Source organism: Agelaius phoeniceus, chromosome 20 (genome assembly GCF_051311805.1).
Source record: "Agelaius phoeniceus isolate bAgePho1 chromosome 20, bAgePho1.hap1, whole genome shotgun sequence".
NCBI classification, from domain to species: domain Eukaryota; kingdom Metazoa; phylum Chordata; class Aves; order Passeriformes; family Icteridae; genus Agelaius; species Agelaius phoeniceus.
In genome coordinates, this window is record NC_135284.1 from 1,870,063 (window position 1) to 1,889,737 (window position 19,675).

The following is a 19,675-nucleotide window of genomic DNA, read 5'->3' on the forward strand; positions in this document are numbered from 1 at the left end:
TAAATATACAGATATAAAACAAGATTAAATTTCTGCCCAACAATACTTTTAACCTTTTTACATATGCAAGTGTGTCACAACAGTGCTTTAGGTCAGTGCCAATTAATTGGTTCTCAAATAGATCTGGAATGACAAAGCTGTCTATATTAAGAAGCACTACGTGTGATCTCATTCCCAGATGGTTCTGAGCCCTTAAATCCATGCCAGTTTTCTAATAGGTTTAACTTGAGCTATTTGGCCTGGTTTAGTCCACAGAAACAATAATAATCCTGTAAGGCTTAAGAACTGAAGGCCTCCACCTAAAAAGTTGTGTCAAATTGAAATTTTATTGATTTCTTTGCCCGTTTCTGTCATTAGTGGCAGTAATTTACTTAAAATAGTAACTTAGGTAACCTGCAGTGAGTATGAAGTGGTTGGAACTGCCCAGCAGGAGCATCATGTGATGCACCAAAACTTACACAACCCTCACCCTCAGCAGCACAAAGAGTGGAGAAATCTGAATAAAATCTCTGGAGTTGGAGGAGTGGAGGGTTTGCATTTCCCTCTAAGGTGCTTTTGGACATCAGTGACAAATGTCCCCTTCCTGAGCACCTTCAGAGCAGTGACAGAGGTGACAGCCCCAGCCCTGCTCCCCAGTCCCTCAGGGCATCACTGCAGCTCCTGGGCATGCACACAGGGAGAGGAGAGCTGAGCCAGCAGAAAAACTCCTTTCCTTTCCTTTCTCCTCTCCCTCCTTCCCAGACGGACCAAGCCCCGATCTTCTACCATCCCCTGGCCCTTGGCTGGGCTGGAATCACAGAGTTATTGGGGCTGGAAGGGACCTTTAAAGGTCACCCCCACCTCCTCCAGGGACACCTTGCACTGGATCAGGTTGCTCCATCCAACGTCCCTGGGCTTTCCAGGGATGAGGAATCCACCAAGTCATCACAAAAGCTTCCTCCCTCACAGCTACTCTGAGTTCAAACCCATTTTCCCCTGTCCTGCCACCTACTGAGAGTCTGTCCCAGCACATGAGGAAGCAGCAATCCAGATTTATGAAGGAATATTCTTCAGGAATTATTTCTTTAAATATCAGAGATGTGAGGAGAATCCCAGGGCTCTTCCCCTTCCCAAACAATGGGAGAGGGGAGCTTGTGCTGCCACTTACAGGAATTCCACTTCCACCTTACCGCTCTCATTAGCAAACACAAAAGATTATTTATGTTCTCTTGTGCATGACCATGTAAATCACTTTGCTTCCTTTTAATCCACCTCTGTAAGTAGGAAGAATAACAAATCTGTGAGCTGCACTTCATTCTTCAAGTGATGCAACACTGAGAATATTCAAAAGCCAGCAGGAAGCTCCAATTGTCCTCACTGAAGAGTAAATCTGCAGAAACCTCTCTCTGGCAGGTGCAATATTTATCTTTAGTAATTAAGAACTGCAAGAATGTTATATTTTGCCAGAGAACCTCTCTCAAATACCTCCAGTAGAAGTTAGTTGTATTCTGATTTTTTTTTTTTGCTTGTACTTCACAGATGTTTCTACAGTGGTGACTCCATTGTTTTATTATTTCAGCTCAGAAAAGAAAGGTTATCAGAAAGCATCTTGTCTTTGTGTTCACAAGAATTGACACCATGGTCACTTAAAGACAGAGAATTTTCAAGTAATCACCTTGAAGAGAACAGCTGATCAGTGTTAGCACAAGTGTTACATTTTTATTCTAGCCCAAATGCACGGACTTTCTGCACAAGCCCTTTAGAAAGTAAAACCATGCAGTAAAGAACATTCTCAGCACTGATTAGCCTTCCACAAATCAGGTTAACCATGAGTAAAAATGTGACAGAAGAATATTTCTCATTCAGAGCTGTAACAAACTGCAGCCAGTGCAGCATTCAGTGGATAAAGGGAGCAGCAATTCTTGGATTGCAGCACAGGGAGGTTCAGCTGCAGCTGAGCAGCAGCTGTTGCATAATTTGATTTCTCCAGACTAACTTTTCACATAATCTTGTGAATCAGTCTCAGGATATGCAGTGCCCCATCTATTCCTCCATGAGTGCAAACTAAAAGAAATCTCTGGCAGTTTATGATGGCACAGATAATCAGATTTGTTAGTGAAGTTCAGTGAAGCCTGGGAAAGGCACACCACACTCAGCACCCAAACAAATCAGTGTGCAGGACAGAACCCCCCATTCCACTGAGGTTCTGTACAGATAAAAGACTTTATCTTTCCAAAATACATACTCTTTTCCCCTAATGCCTGTTCATATCACATCAAACTGTAAACTGGGCTTTCATTCAGATTACTTAAAAAGATGTATTTTATATACACAATATAGGCCAAAACCTCAGGATGCACAGGCTTTCCAGGCCAAGTAATTATTCATTTTGGCAATTAAATACATGATAGGATTATTTGAGGCCACATGGACATGATACACCTGAGAAATGGAAGTAGTTTACCACCACATGCTGATTTATGTCTCCCTCATCACTTGCCCATTAGAAATGTGAAAAGCTTTCAGAACTCAAACTATGAATACTTTTTTTGTTCAATTCTCTAAGAATTAGACCAATATAATCAGAGGCATAATAAGCGAACAACTGAAGCACAGTCCTCTTCTTCTAAAGGAAGAACAAATAAACATTTTCAATCAAAATCTTATCTAAAACTGTAAAACTACTAAAAATGAGTGAATTTAGAACGTTGATCAACAGGCAGGTGCATGGCAGTGATAAACACTAAACCCCCATGTTACATTTTAATGCCATTCCCACAAAATGCTCCTCTTAAATATTCCACAGATACCAAGCCATGAATAACCTTCTACCTTAGAAAACAAATTTAAAAGCACATTTTCATTTCAGCCACTGCTTATTACAATTCTTTATAGGACCAGAATTCCCCAAGCATTGCAGTACATGAGAGAAGTTCAAGATTTACCCACCTATGGGTACAATCCTGTCTGGCTCACAGCAGCAGAAACATACCATATTCCCAACATTTTACCAGGCCTTGGGCTGCTCCCTGCTCACCAGCATGTGCTCCAGGAGGGAGCCCAAAGGGACACCAAACAGCTTCCCACTGCAAACTCCCCTTTGTGCCTTTCAAATTAACCCCCAGAACACTCTGGGACTGAGAGCTGCTTTGCAAGACACAAAATAGCCTGGAACTAAGAGGATAACAAGTGGCAAAATACAGATTAAGTGACACCAAGGCTTTTACTTATTGGCCCGGGCTGCTGTCAGACTTTCATCTTTGTGCTCTGGCTGATTAAAAACAAACACACAGGGAAGGGGATGTTAAAGCCTCAGCCAGGGGATCCCTGTGTGTGCCAGGCACGGGCACCCAGTGCTCACCCAGAATAAGGGGGAGCAGTGCCTCAGAGAGAGGAGGTGAGAAGGAGGTGAACTGTAATGAGAAGGAGAAGGATCGAGGCAGCACCGAGTACAGAACTGACAGGGCCAGATCCAGGGATGGGGAGGACATGGAGGGGGGCTCCAGGTGAGCAAACGCTGCAGTGCTGAGGAACAGAGAGAGCACAGCCAGGTGAGGTGGAAAAGGCTTTGTGCCATCCCTGCTCAGAGGGGATCCTCAGCACAGCCCTGGAGATCTGCACATAGGAGAAAACCATGAACATGAAACAACCAAGCGTTAAAAAGACACTAACAGCAAGAAGCCCCAGTTCCCTGAGATGGGATTTTGAGCAGGAGAGCTTGAGGATGTAAAACCCTCAGCCAGGGGGATCCCTGTGTGTGCCAGGCACGGGCACCCAGTGCTCACCCAGCAGAATAAGGAGGAGCAGTGCCTCAGGGTGGGAGCAGGGAGGGCTCAGGAGCTCCTCTCTCCCAGCACAGAATGGAACCAGCCCTGCAAAGCAAATTCCACAGGGCCAAAATCTCCAGGCCGGCCTTCTAGTGCCTTCCACACAGGGCAGCTGTGGAGGGGGTGCCCACTGCAGAACGTGGGTTTAACACCATGGAGGGATGGTTTAACAGCATGGAGGGATGGTTTAACAGCATGGAGGGATGGTTTAACAGCATGGAGGGATGGTTTAACGCCATGGAGGGATGGTTTAACGCCATGGAGGGATGGTTTAATGCCATGGAGGGATGGTTTAACAGCATGGAGGGATGGTTTAACGCCATGGAGGGATGGTTTAACAGCATGGAGGGATGGTTTAACGCCATGGAGGGATGGTTTAACGCCATGGAGGGATGGTTTAACAGCATGGAGGGATGGTTTAACAGCATGGAGGGATGGTTTAATGCCATGGAGGGATGGTTTAACGCCATGGAGGGATGGTTTAACGCCATGGAGGGATGGTTTAACACCATGGAGGGATGGTTTAACGCCATGGAGGGATGGTTTAACGCCATGGAGGGATGGTTTAACGCCATGGAGGGATGGTTTAATGCCATGGAGGGATGGTTTAACGCCATGGAGGGATGGTTTAACAGCATGGAGGGATGGTTTAACAGCATGGAGGGATGGTTTAACAGCATGGAGGGATGGTTTAACGCCATGGAGGGATGGTTTAACAGCATGGAGGGATGGTTTAACGCCATGGAGGGATGGTTTAACGCCATGGAGGGATGGTTTAACAGCATGGAGGGATGGTTTAACAGCATGGAGGGATGGTTTAACGCCATGGAGGGATGGTTTAACAGCATGGAGGGATGGTTTAACAGCATGGAGGGATGGTTTAACAGCATGGAGGGATGGTTTAACGCCATGGAGGGATGGTTTAACAGCATGGAGGGATGGTTTAACGCCATGGAGGGATGGTTTAACACCATGGAGGGATGGTTTAACGCCATGGAGGGATGGTTTAACGCCATGGAGGGATGGTTTAATGCCATGGAGGGATGGTTTAATGCCATGGAGGGATGGTTTAACGCCATGGAGGGATGGTTTAATGCCATGGAGGGATGGTTTAATGCCATGGAGGGATGGTTTAACAGCATGGAGGGATGGTTTAACAGCATGGAGGGAAGGTTTAGTACCAAAGGGAGGCATCCCCTGAGTGCACTTTGCTTTCAGCCTCCCAGCCCATCCTCCCCCAGAGCTGACAATCCCAGCTTGGATTTTGTGCTCTTTCCAAAAGTGCCTCTCCCATTTCAGCCACCCTGACTCCTTACCCAGGCCCCCTCTCTTTTACTGTATTAAATAGGGATAAATGCATAGTCTAAAATAGAATTATTGGTACTGATTGCAGTCATAACTGCCCCTGGGTGGGTGAGAGCTCTCAGAAAGAAAAGGTGAATTTTTCTGACAACACAGGAGTCTCCTCCATTCAAAGGGGAATTTGGATGTTATTTAATCAGAACTCAGTGACACAAGAACTGGGTGACAAAAAGGTACAAATTAAACATTCTGCCAGTTCAAAACCAGCAACCTGATGAACAGAATTATTTTCCCCATGGAAAAGGGCTGAAAACCTGAGTGTCTAAGCCCGTTGCATGACACTGAGTCACACCAAAATGACACATAAAAAAGGCAACCAGCACCTATGTTGCAGCAGAAAAAAGATTTCCAGCTAAATGAAGGAAATCAGTGAGGTGTCCCCTGAGTCAGTGTGACAGAAATGTGGGATTTACAGGCTCCATCACAGTGCTGTTCAATGTAATGGCTTCAAAAAATATATATATATTAAATGAATTTAAATGTATATGATCATACTACAGAACTAAGAAAATCCAAACTACTGCTACTTGGTCACTCCTCAGGTGTAAGACAAATCCATACCCCTGAAACTGCTCTTTTAGGAACAAAGGCCACTTATTTTGGCAGCTTTCAAATAAAATTATTCATATTTCTGATTTAAGTGAAACGGAAAAAAAATTGATTAAAAGCAGCAAGTGTGTGCAACTTCCTGTAACTTTAAAATTTCATTTCTAATTATGTGTTGAGAAATGTAATTAAAGTCATCTGCACACCAAAACAAATGCTATTTACAAATGAAAAATTAGTATTCCTTTGTTTCCCTGATAGCCTGGCTCATTAAGCAAATTTAAATGGAGTCACTGATGCCTTGCATGAAACGGGGCTGGTCCTGAATCCAAGGGAATAACTTCCCCTGCTTTTATCACTGCCATTCCTTGTGGCTCTGACACATTGCCCCAGAAGCTGGATGGGAAGCAGAGTGTGAGGGGAGGCTGGGGAGGGGGCTGGGGCTTGTGCCAGGAGATGCAGCAGGACTGAGGAATTCCTGATTGCACCAATTACTTTGCATTTTACAGCAGAACAAAGAGGAAACCTTTCCCTCTTTCTCGGGGTTATGGTGTTTGCCTCAGTTTACCAAACATCACCTCACTTCCTGGTCCTTCCAAAGGCAACCATTCCCCCAGGAAAAACACCAGAACGAGCCTTCAACAGCTCTCAGTGTTTGACACGTTCAGCTGTGTTAAAAATACTTCTTTACTGAATTTCTTACTCTTTGGAGTGACCTGATTAGGCTGAAATTACTTCCAAGTGCTCAAGCACTTACATTTTCCTTAGTTTTGCATCTGTTGGATGAGATTCCTACACTGTTGTAAATCACAAGGGAATTCAGTAAAATTTAATTTTATCTAACTGTCCCATGGACTTTCCAATTCTGTGGACAACAACCACATCACCTCCATTTATTTCTGGAATTCACTGAGAAGCTCAATCCCAGCTCTGACATGATGGTATCAGTGACAGGGATATCAAAACCAGAACTGAGAACAACAATAAATAGTAAATAAAATCTATTAAAACAGTGGCTGTTACATTTAAATTATTTTTTAAATTCCAAGCCTCAGTTTCAGTATGAATAAACTTTCTGTGAAAAGCCCAGTAAAAACTGTTCTGAAAAGTTTCAATTTCAAAGCATAAAAAAGAGCAGATCTCAGTTTGACACAGGTCAAGATCCTTCCCAGAGCTGAGCTCCAGAACACTCTGAGGGCTGAGGTTTTTTTCACATTCCTCTTTCTCCACCTTTCTGTGAGACCTCAGAATATTCAGTGGTTTTCTGTAACCTCAATGTGTCCTCTCAGCCTTCCATGTAATGCAAATAAATTACCTGTTCATAAACTCCTGACTTCATTATGCATTTTCATTTCAGATGGTCAGAAAAGAGTTTGAATACCCATATTTAAAACCAAGAGGATAAAATAAAAAGTGTGTGTTGCTTTATTCAAGTAACTCACCCATGAGAGGATTAATGCCACCCTGACACCTGTGAGGAAAGCCCAGGAGAGCACATAAAACACAAGCAGAGTGCTCAGGTCCCTGACAGCTCCAGAGCCACCTCCCTCCTCCCCAGGGACCCTCAGGGATGGAATGCATGCTTGCATTACCCTGCTCCATCAAGTGTCATTTAGCAGCCTTTTGGTTGTGGATTTAATTTCAAAACCAGCTGTTCCTTCTCTTACATTAGCATAGACATAAGGAAGCACTTCTTCTCTGGAGACAGTTCCTGAGGATGCTTCTCTTTAGTTAATTCTACCACATGCCAGGAATATGATTTATTTTACTGGAGAAGCAAATTAAGAGGTAACACTTATTTTTGAAACAAATATTATTTTCTCAACTCTCTCAGTAGTTTTACAACCCACTATATAAAGACCAAAAATAAACCCAGTATTACCAACCAAACACTTCAGAAATTTATTTTTTTTTTTACCTTGCTTGGTAGCAAACTTCTAGAGAAGTGTTGGAGCCTCAGCATTATTATCTCTTAAAAATAACAAGCCAGTGTCCTTGTACACAACATTTGACATCCCAGCAGAGAAGAGAGGAGCTCAGAGAAGGAATTTCTCTCCCTGAGCCCAGCGTGGCAGAGCAGGGAGATTCAATGAGCAATGACTCTGCCTGTGAACTCTGGCAGGGTTTTTTTGGTTTTTTTAGGATGTGCAGGACAAGAAGAGCCTTTACTCACAGTGTGTGACTCCAGCCAGGGTCTGGTAGAAGGTTGGGGTGTCACTGTCATCAGTGAGGGTCACGTAGACCCCTCCTGAGAGCAGCCACCGCGAGAAGGTGAAAGCGTCTTTGTTGTGCAGCAGCCAAACCCTGAACTTCTCATAGTTCACCTTCTCACCCTGCAAGAACAACCAGAAAATGGGAGCTGTTTTTCTCAATTCCAGTAAACAGGAACCATCCAGCTGTATGAACAAAAAAAAATTGGGACAATCTCCTAGAAAAATAAGTGCTAATGTAATTTTTCTGCTTGGAGTCAAGCCTGTTTTTCCCTTTCCTTTTGAAACAGCAATGGGAGGGAAATTAACTTTAAGTTCTCTCTGCATTTCAGCCACCTACTCAATGTGGCCTTTGGAAACTCATTTACTCTGAACCTCAGGTGAAAGGGATGAAAAGGAAAATGGTTACTTGCAATTCAAAAGAGCAGAGGTTATTTTGATGAATTTAAATGTATTATTATAGGTACCAGCTCTGCTGCACCAAAAAACAGGTGCTATAAAATCATAAACATTCTGTTCTATCTGTGCAGGTACACAAACAACACAGAAAAATCAGATTTGGGAATAACTGATGCTGTGATTAATTACTGCAGGAACAGGTGGACTCTTTTGCCTCTCCAGTGTGGACCAAAATCCACACTGGAGCATAAAGGTGAACATGACATTCCCAGGATCTCCTCACTCCCTGGTCAGGAACACATAAAAACTACACATTCACACATAAAAACTACACATTCACACATAAAAACTACACATTCACACATAAAAACTACACATTCACACAATTCCAGTGCTGTTTAAAAACCATTTATTTGGATCCTTGCCAAGCTGTGGCCATGAAACCATAGGGATCAGCAGACTAATTTCTACAGGACCTACAAAACTACCTCAAATAAAAGCAAACCCATTATCAGTAGACAAACTCATTATGTGGAGATTCTCATCTCCAGGGGAAATAAACAGGGGTCTGCAAAGTGGAAGAGGTTTCAAGTCATTGATTATTTAAACTCCCCTCATATCACAGACCATTAAACTTCACTGAATTACATCTCTACAGAATCCAACAATTTGCATTTGGCCACGGACTATCTGCAACTGCCAAGTGCAGAAAATTGAAAATTCACTATATTCCCTTTGCCAGGCTGCTCCAATGGCTCATCACCAGCACTGCTGAAACATTTGCTCCTATTCCCATTGCAGGGGGGTGTTTCAGCTCCAGATACTCACTCTTTTTATGCCTCTTTTTCTAGACTAAAAAGAGTTTTACATTTTCATCCAACAAATCACAGACTGGTTTGGGTTTTGGAAGGGACATGAAAGCCCATCCAGTGCCACCCCTGCCATGGCAGGGACACCTCCCACTGTCCCAGGGTGCTCCCAGCCCTGTCCAGCCTGGCCTGGGGCACCCTGTGCCAGGCCCTCACCACCCTCACTTTGATTTCTTATTCTTCCATTTCTCCAACAGTTTGGATCAAGAGAAAAGAACATTTCCTCACTCTCTGTTCCACCCTTTCCCTCTTGTTTTTGCACTGCTCTTTGTAAAGGCAGCGAGAGCTGGGTCATTAAAACTCCAATTTTCCCTGCAAGGACAATGAAGAGGAACAGAAAAACTTTGGACAGAAGGAAGAAAGCATTTGAAGCAAGCAATGATGACAGCTGGATGATGATGGAACCTGAGCAATGCAGTTATCACTGAATTTTCCCCCTGTATTTCAGAAATAAAAGGAAAACTCAGATATATTCTAAAGCTTCTATTTCTAGCTGAGTACATGCAATAATCCTGATGAACAGAAGTGCCTATAAACATCATCCTTGAAATCAAAGGCATCCTCCAGAAGGCAGGCAGGAAGGCCCACAGCAGGACCATTAAACTTTCTCACTCTCCAGCAATGCCCATGGATGATTAAGAGCCCAGTAAATCCTGCTGAGTGGGTTATTACACTATTTTCATTTTAAAACAAAAATCAATATGCAGCATTTTCTTGAACAGGAAAATGCTCTGAAGCCCAGATTAACACTCATCTTCCTGCAAGGCTCCATAAAGTATTTCTGGATTTCTTGGACAGTGTGCAATTAACTTGTAGGGTGCAATTCATCACAGCACACTGATGGGAAATCAGAAACAGGAAATGGCACTGAGGGTCAGTCCAGAAGCTGCAGGGCAGTGGATTCAGGATTTCTGCTGCAGCCAGGACTCAGGGATGCAATCACTGCCTCCAGGGCCAGAGCAGAGTCTGGCCCAGGCACTGCCCACAACCAGAGCCATCTCCAGCACAGAACAAGAAAATCTGAATTAAGTAACCTGATAGCCACAATTAAAGCTTCCAGTCAATCTGGTCAGTCCTTGTGCCAGAGGAATGCACAACAATGTCCCCATTTTGCTGGTCTCAGTCATCTGAAAACAAACCAAGCAAAAAGCCCTGAAAATTCATCAGGATCCCTGGAGTCAAAGAATCACCCATGAATATAAGAAAGCACCAATGCCCTGCTTTAGAGGGGGGCTTCAGCAAGCTCCATAAAGATTGCATCTCTCAAACAACTTAAAGCATAATTAAATGTTGTAGCTCCTGGCAGGAAAATGATACAAAAGCAATAATATAAAATTCCTATCTTGAAGCAACCATGGCTGTCAGGCATTTTTAAATCCAGATTTTCTCTCTTCTCAGCTCTGTGCTCTAGATTTCTTCCCTGATTGCAATAAGATGTTCACACTAATGACTAAGTTCCCACCAGCAATATTAGTATTTAAATTCACCTGATGACATGATTCCCATTGGGAAATGATCTCTTTCCAAGGAGCACACAGTGAATTTATACTCCAAACACTGTTCCCATCAATATAAATTCCATGGAATGCCACAACACAAAACCCATGAGCTTTTACCCCAATTAAACAAGGCCAATTTGTTCCCACAGTAAGAAAAAGAAGCTACTTAAGGTAATCTTGACTTTTTTGTAACTGTAACAGGAGGAAAGGTGCATGACACACCTCAGAGAAGCATTTCTTGAGTGACTCTGGGACCTTCCCATCAACCACATGCAGCATCTTCTCCATCTCTTCACGGACCACATAACTCCCAGATTCATTAGAGAAGAGGCTGAAAATATCTGGGGAAATAGAAATATGAAATAGAAATATGTGTAAATATCCATGGCAGGGGCATTTTTCAAATGCAAGGTCTATAACTGGCTGAGAATGTCACAGGCTGTGCAACAGCTAAAGGAATAAAAACTTGGGTTGTTCCAAGGTCAGTACAGTCCACAAGGTTAAGGTTAAGACTTTCCTTTTCTTTTACCATTGTAATCCAAAGGAAAATGAGCATTATCAAGTCAGATAAACAGAGAAGACAAAACAACAGAAGTCAGTAGGAAGATGCTTTCTATTTTTTTTTTAAAAATATCAATGCCATCCCCCTTCCTCTGCCCCCATACAGAGACCATCAGGCTTTCTGTAGGATCCCAACACTGACATTCATGATGACTGGGCAAATATTTCATTTTGATGAATACAGAAAACAAAAGTGCACCTTGTTTCCAAAAATACAGCTAAAAATGCTTCCAAAAATCCCATCTTCACTGTACAATGGTCACATTTTACACTCACAATCCACTGTTACATCACTTACATTTTGTTTTCTCCTCCTCTTTGCCTCTTGTGAGTAGAACTAATCCAACTATCAAGTTATTGAAGTGCAGCCCTTTGGATATTCCTCCAAATGAACAGTAGATAACCTACAAGCATAAAATAGAGAAGTTAACCAGAACCAACAGAGATGTCAGAAGTAAAACCAGCAGCTTACACTGAGGCTCCACCTTAGGTGGTTTTTAGGCTCATCACCTCACATTCAGCTAAAGAACTTCAATTATGAATTGTGTTACCCTTTTGTATCTCTTCTGGTACTGAACAGCCTTTATTTAGTGAAACACAGGTATAAGTCATCAACAGCAGAATAAAAATTCCACATTAGAACCTCCAGTGAAGACACTTCTCACTTGCTTTTATGGTGGTGTTTCCCCAGATTTCTTCATCAGGGCTGCAATCTGCCCCAGGCTGGCTCTGATCATCTCAAAAGCACCAAGGGGAGGCAGCAGGAATCCCCAGAGCCCTGGGAGTCACTGCTGCACCACCAGGTGCTTACACCAGAGTCAGAGCTGAGCCAGGACTGGGAGCGCCCAAACAAAACCAGTTCTGGGCCTGCCAAGGCCAGACCTGGCCAAGCCTCAGAGGGCTGTGCTGGCAGGAAGGTGACACCTGGCACAGAGTGGCTACAGCAGAATTCCTGCTGCTCCTGCAGACACCTCAGCAGTGCTGTGCACCTGCAGAAACCCCTCCTTGTCTGTCTGTCTGTCCATCCATCCCTCTGGACTGCTAAAACCTGTCTGCAGGCAGGGCAGTGCCAGTGCATGCACAGCAGGACCTCACCCTCCACAAACACCCTGAGCCTCCTCCCAGCCCTGAGACACAGCATCACCCAAACACCTGCATTTCCACAGGGCTCAGATCAGCCTCTCCTGTTACTCAACTTTAATCTTGTCTGTCTGTCCCCCTTGTCTGTCTGTCTGTCCATCCATCCCTCTGGACTAAAACCTGTCTGCAGGCAGGGCAGTGCCAGTGCATGCACAGCAGGACCTCACCCTCCACAAACACCCTGAGCCCCCTCCCAGCCCCTGAGACACAGCATCACCCAAACACCTGCATTTCCACAGGGCTCAGATCAGCCTCTCCTGTTACTCAACTTGAATCCATTTACAAATGCTGAATTATTAAAACTGAATTTGTGCTTTATTTGGACACAACGATTGCAGAGGCTTCAAGGCAGAGATTTGAATTCCACACTTTTTATCTCTAATCCTTCTGTCTTCACCAAATGCCTTCAAGGCTACACTGCCCATGTGAGCAATTTACCTTCATATTCCACTGGAATAATTGGGGTTTTTTTTAAATATGCAGATAAAATATCCACTCATTTCTGCTAAACTTTGTACATCTCAGCTGTGATACCAGATGAGCACCAAATATTGCATTTATACGTTGTTTCAACACAACCCAAGGATTGCTCATGAGACAAACAGAGGAAAGGAATTCTATGGATCATGTCCAATGTCTCAGTATTTAATATATGGAATTGCAGCTGGCATTGCTTGGAGTTCAGCTGCTCAACCATTCCTTGGAAGAGTTTATAAACATTTATAAAATAGTGCTTTAGTCCTGTAACACATCATTTCTTCACATTTTTTCATGTTGGTGTGGCATTTGGAAAACTCCTAATAACATGCACCATCAAAATGTGATGCAATTTTGTGTCTTCCAAAATGACTTAATGCTGTTGCAGCTTCACTTAAAGCAGCCCCACCCAGGCAGAATGACAGCAATCTGCATTTCAGAATTAAAATTCACCATCACTATAAGGCACAGAGTACATTTTTAAATGAAATTGAAGCTGACATGTTCTGTTCCATGGACAGCTGAGGAGCATACACAGCATTTAAAAACCAAAGCTGTGCTCCTGTTTCCCACCCCCTGAGCAGCTTTCCTGCAGTTCAACACCACAGACACAGCTCTAAATTTCCTTTTATTCATATCTTCAACCCCATTCTCCCAAGAGATCCTCCCAGAACTTTACTGTCCTGAACATTAAGAGATGTTTTGTGTGCAGGACAATCACCCAGATTGTTGGATGAAAGTTCCAGGAGGTTCAGTTCTCTGTTTCGTGTCCAGTTCAAAACTCCTGTGGTTTTAATTTAACAAATTGCTGAAGGCCCCTCTCTCCTCAGATATGAAAACCCATTATTTGCAGCATGCAGAGCACACAGCCCAGCTCCAAGGCTCCCAATGATCTGCTTTAGTGACTGAAAGCTGAAAACTCAGGGTTTTTAGCTGCCTAATGACTTTGCCTGCCTCTCCCCATCCTGAAGCCAGGAGTTACAAAGCATCCCTTGACTCAAATCCCAATTTTGGCCCAATTTACAGTTTTCAAGCTCACAGATTTGATACTGCACTGCCTGAGTATGAATGCTACAAGTACATCATAATTTGTACATTTTGAGATGAGTTCTGATGAGAAGCCATCAAAAACCAATTAGGAGTCCTCCATTAATTTTATTTCACCACCTGGAAACCAAGAACTGTTCTATAACCATCATGAGTGTTAAAAGAGAGAATCATCACCAAAATTGTGTCTTTAAGGACAGATTTTTTAAAAAATAAAATAAAAACCAGGCAGCACACATCTGAAACCCCAGAATCTCTATTTGTGACCAAATCAGTAATTGAATCCTTAATACTGACATGAAAGGGATATAAAGGTATAAGTTAGCACAGAACATGAAATTCTCAATATTTTATACTATTTCAAACCAATTGTACATTGTGAAAAATCCATTTTTTGGTTTATCTTAGGGGTTACCAACTCTCAAACTCAAAAATTCATGCTGAAGACAGCCTTGAAGCTCTGGGCAAATCAGACCCTTCCTTTTCCACTGCAAATTCTCCTGCTGAGCCCTAAACACCCACATAAAAAACCAACAGAAGTAAAGTAGTATCGTGCTCTTTGCCAAAATTTAGGAAAAAAGGGGAAAAAAAAGAATGGAGGAGAGATGAAGCTGAGGAAAAGGAACTCTGCCAATTCAGCAATGCAACACTTCAGCACTCACATTCTCTAAATAAAACTGGGGGACTTGCACCATCCTCTGAGGTCAACAGCTCTGAGGGTGCCAAAAATAGAGGCTGTGATTAGGAATGACATGGAGCAAGAGATCATCTGAAAGGTCTGCCTAATCTTTGTCTCTCTAGCAAGAATATTTTGATATCTTTCTCAAGAAAGGGGCAATTCTATAAAAGAAAATAACTTTTTAAACATGCACATGTGTAGGATGGTATTACTATTTTTTTTTTTTTTTAGATAGATATATGCTTATATCCATGTTGCAAATTTTGATTCTGGCTATTTTTCAGCTCATTCATACATCTGTTACGGACAAATTTATTTTTGAGAGCTTGTAAAGAAAACAAAGTAACAGCCAATGGAATCTCAAAGGAACCAACAGCAAGTGCATCTCTAGAGTAAATAAAATCTGCTATTATGGTCTTGTTACAAATTCCCAGTCTTTTAATTGCCCAAATTTACATCTGGACATTTAGATTTACTTCAAGGTCATCTACCAGGTATTAGCAGGGTTGGGAGCACATCCCTGACCCTAACCCAGGATCCAAGGCTGGAACACCATTTCCAGGCAGGGGAGGTGCATTGGGATGTCACAGAAAAAATGGGAAACCATTCCATCAACCCATGAACATCTGTGTGTGCACAGCAGCTGTAATTCCATCAACCCATGAACATCTGGGTGTGCACAGCAGCTGCAATTCCACCAACCCATGAACATCTGTGTGTGCACAGCAGCTGCAATTCCACCAACCCATGAACATCTGTGTGTGCACAGCAGCTGCAATTCCACCAACCCATGAACATCTGTGTGTGTGTGCACAGCAGCTGCAATTCCATCAACCCATGAACATCTGTGTGTGCACAGCAGCTGCAATTCCACCAACCCATGAACATCTGTGTGTGCACAGCAGCTGCAATTCCATCAACCCATGAACATCTGTGTGTGCACAGCAGCTGCAATTCCATGAACCCATAAACATCTGGGTGTGCACAGCAGCTGCAATTCCATCAACCCATGAACATCTGTGTGTGCACAGCAGCTGCAATTCCATCAACCCATGAACATCTGTGTGTGCACAGCAGCTGCAATTCCACCAACCCATGAACATCTGTGTGTGCACAGCAGCTGCAATTCCACCAACCCATGAACATCTGGGTGTGCACAGCAGCTGCAATTCCACCAACCCATGAACATCTGTGTGTGCACAGCAGCTGCAATTCCATCAACCCATGAACATCTGGGTGTGCACAGCAGCTGCAATTCCATCAACCCATGAACATCTGTGTGTGCACAGCAGCTGCAATTCCACCAACCCATGAACATCTGTATGTGCACAGCAGCTGCAATTCCACCAACCCATGAACATCTGGGTGTGCACAGCAGCTGCAGCTGCCCAGTGCCTGTGGCTCCCCAGGAAAGCAGCAACTCAGAGCTCACCTCAGCAACTTTGGGAGGGACCCCATCCCCCAGAACTTCCCTGATGAAGCACTGCTGGGTCATATAATAGGAGAGGCCACAAGTTCTCTTGAAAGCATCTTTGAGCCTCTTCAGTTCTATGTCTGTAACTGAGAACAGAGGAAAGAAAAAACAAATTGGTCAATAAAGATGTTACAGAAAGATAACAGCTCAAGGAATCTGAAAATCCTCCACTCCTTGCGTTTGCCTTCACAATAAAAAGACACCAAGAAATTAAATGCATGATTTCCCCTAAAGAGTGGGAAAATGAGATCTAATCATCTAATCTTGCTTGAAAAGAGAGAAGGGAAGCAGACCTGTGGTTACCATCAATGGCAACAACTGCTCACTGCTAAGTTTCCTGACTACAATAGTGGATTGTAATTTGTTCTAAATTCAGCACCATTCTTGTCACACAAAGGAAAATGAGGCAGCTTTATGATCAATTTTGCATTGCATGCAAGCCAGGGAAATTATCTGCAACCAACAGTGGTGAATATTATTAAGAGCAGCATCTTTCAAGCAGTTCCATCTATTAACCAGTCTGCCTTTCTGTATTAAAACAAATAAAATACTTTATCAGCACAAGCTCATGAGACAGCACGGTGAGGTGTGGTTTAATAGGAATAAAATGTTGGACTAGATGTAATTCTTCCCCCAAGATCCCCTTGCACAGCCAAAATCTGCTTGCCAGCTACACCTGTTCAAAGCTGTTCACACCTGCAAAGGTGGAAAATGTGATGAGAGCCCACTCAGCCTGGCCTGGGAGCTCCCTGGCAAGGCAGATTTCACAGGCACAAAGCAACTTTCTAAGAAAGTCTTTGAGAAGGGAAGGATCTCGTGGAACAAAACAAGGCCTCTGTCCAAAGCCAGGCTGCAGGGAATGGCACAGCAGCCCTGGAAGCTCCTGAGTGGTGCAGAAAAGGCAATTTCCCATGCAGCAGCCCAGGGAGATGATGCTGCACAGGGGAGCTGGGGCACTGTGTTTATAGCAAGGCATTTTCCCTACCCTGCTATCACAGACACAAACAACACTGCCATGGCCAAAGGCTTGTGGAGCTTTTTGTCAGCCAAAATACAACAGAGCACTTGAGGGCTTCATCCAGCACTCAGTCAAACTTCTGCTTTTCAGTTAATTCATTCATCAAAAGCAAAAATCAATCCTTAAAAGTAAATCGCATTAAAACATTCCTCCCTAATTTTAATCCAAGTCAACACTGAAACAGATGTTAGCTCCACTTAACAATTGTGTAAAAACAGAAATTGGGTTATATTTCCTCTCAAATTATATTACAGATTCTGGATACTTCTAACCATAAAGAAAAAAAATCAAAGTATCTGAGAGATAAAGCTCAAGTGTGACCCACACAGCACCAGAGCTATCAATTAGCACAGTGGTGATTATCATTAGCACATCTCTCCTTTGACTAAACCAGCCTGCTGTAATTACATGGCAGAGCAATGCTGGTCTCATTCTGTTACCTGGCTTTTAAGGGGTTTAAATTCCATTATTTCACATTCACACATCCCAAAGCAGGAGGAGATGGAGGGAGGTGCTTCACCTCCTTTCACCTTTGAGCACAACCAGGCCCAAGTCACATTTAATGAGTGTTGGGATTGCTCAGGGATCATGGAAAGGGGAAACTCCTGGATCTGTAATTTGGGCAAAGCAAAGCCAACAACCTGGATCCTAGACTAAATGCAACAGGAGTTCTGGAATGGAATTATTCTCTTTTTTTGCAGGTTTTATATGCCTGCTCATGCACACATATCTTTGACAAAAATAAACTCTGTCCTCTGGTTTCTTCTCTCTCTTAATTCTTTAATGTCCCCACCATTTAACCCAATCAGGTTTGGGGTTATTTGGCAGAAGTTTCTATACAAACATTGGCTAAGTTGATGCTTGGAGCACCCTGACTGCCCAGTGTGCACTCCAGGCAGTGCTCAGGAGTAGGAAAATGCCATATAAATGTATCTGCCATAATCCATGGAGTGACTGGAGTGCCAGCCAAGGTGAGGAGAAGGTTGGGAACAAGACTTGTCCTGCAATTCTCCCAAGACCTCCAAAAAGAGCTGCACCACCAGTGTATTTAACAGGGATGATAACTGATACTGTCAGTCCATGGTACATTTCAAAAGCAAATTATTATTGCCAGAGCCCACTCAGTATTATTGTTTGCATACAGAAACTACAAAAAAGGTCATGGAATAACAGGCAAGGTAATTACTTCCATTCCTTCCCCAGGAGCCATTCAAATGACTGATGCTGCCCATTTAAAATCATCTGCAAAGCTTTGTAAAGATAAGTTCATTATACATTTAGATCCATGCACATGAAAGTACAACTGAAATGAGCAGAGTATAAATCAAAGATATTATCAATGTTTACTATGAGTCTGGAAGGCAAAATATTTGAATTCAAAACCCCAACACCAAAGCACCAATTATTCAACAGAGATAGAGCACGATGGCATTTTGAGAGGAAATAAAACTAAGTCTTCAATTATTAAAGGAACATTTCTCGAAGCAATACATCTATTACTATAATAACTATAATAATTTTAGAAATTAGAACACTCCCATCCCCAGAAGCTGCCTTTTCCCTCTCAGTTCCACGAGCCCAACACACAGGAAGCAGCACAGAACACAGAGGGGTTTTTCATGCTGCCTTTAGACACCAGCCTGTCTCCTGCACTGTTTCCTCCACTGACTGAAGTCCTTTCATTAGGAATATTCACTTTTTCCAAAGGCACAGATTCCCCAAACACTTCCAGGAGCCAGTTGTCTACAAACACCTCTGAGAGGAGCATTCCCAGGCTGCTGTCATTAGAACAGGAGACAGCACTAAGGCTGCACCCCTGTTGGATTCACAGCCTGACAGGGGAAAACACACCCTGACAACTTCCCAGGAGCAGCCTGAGGTAGTGAGCACGGCAAAAAGCATCTGCACATCCCACCTGCCACTACCAGGTGCCACTACCTCAGTGTTACTGCAGGGAGAGTGGCTCAAAAGGAACAGCACATCTCATTCCTTGCACCTCCAGAGCACACAGGTGACCTTTGGACTGTGAGGCTGCTTCAAGGTAACAAGAGCAAGATTCAGTCCTTAGATACTGTGTGATAATCCTTAAAAATCCACCTGCCCATTTCCAAACACCACCAGGTAACAAGAGCAAGTTTCAGTACTTAGATACTGTGTGATAATCTTAAAAATCCACTTGCCCATTTCCAAACACCACCAGGTAACAAAAGCAAGATTCAGTATTTAGATACTGTGTGATAATCCTTAAAATCCAGCTGCCCACTTGCAAACATCACCAGGTAACAAAAGCAAGTTTCAGTCCTTAGATACTGAGTGATAATCCTTAAAAATCCACCTGTCCACTTCCAAACACCACCAGGTAACAAAAGCAAGTTTCAGTATTTAGATACTGCGTGATAATCCTTAAAAATCCACCTGCCCATTTCCAAATACAACCAGGTAACAAAAGCAAGTTTCAGTATTTAGATACTGTGTGATAATCCTTAAAATCCACCTGCCCATTTCCAAACACCACCAGGTAACAAAAGCAAGTTTCAGTACTTGGATACTGTGTGATAATCTTAAAAATCCACCTGCCCATTTCCAAA

General features: G+C 43.1%; 1 protein-coding gene across 6 annotated transcripts in view; it reads right to left on the minus strand.

The window, feature by feature from the left end:
* USP32 (ubiquitin specific peptidase 32) overlaps nucleotides 1-19,675 on the minus strand; it is a 66,978-nt gene that overhangs the window by 30,578 nt on the left and 16,725 nt on the right. For all 6 annotated transcript variants that reach the window (XM_077188515.1, XM_077188513.1, XM_054647264.2 and 3 more), the window contains exons 2-5: nucleotides 16,028-16,155; nucleotides 11,551-11,656; nucleotides 10,914-11,032; nucleotides 7,888-8,047 (exon numbers count right to left, since the gene is read on the minus strand). In XM_077188515.1, coding sequence (XP_077044630.1) covers nucleotides 7,888-8,047; nucleotides 10,914-11,032; nucleotides 11,551-11,656; nucleotides 16,028-16,155 — 513 coding nt within the window. The remainder of the gene's footprint in view (nucleotides 1-7,887; nucleotides 8,048-10,913; nucleotides 11,033-11,550; nucleotides 11,657-16,027; nucleotides 16,156-19,675) is intronic.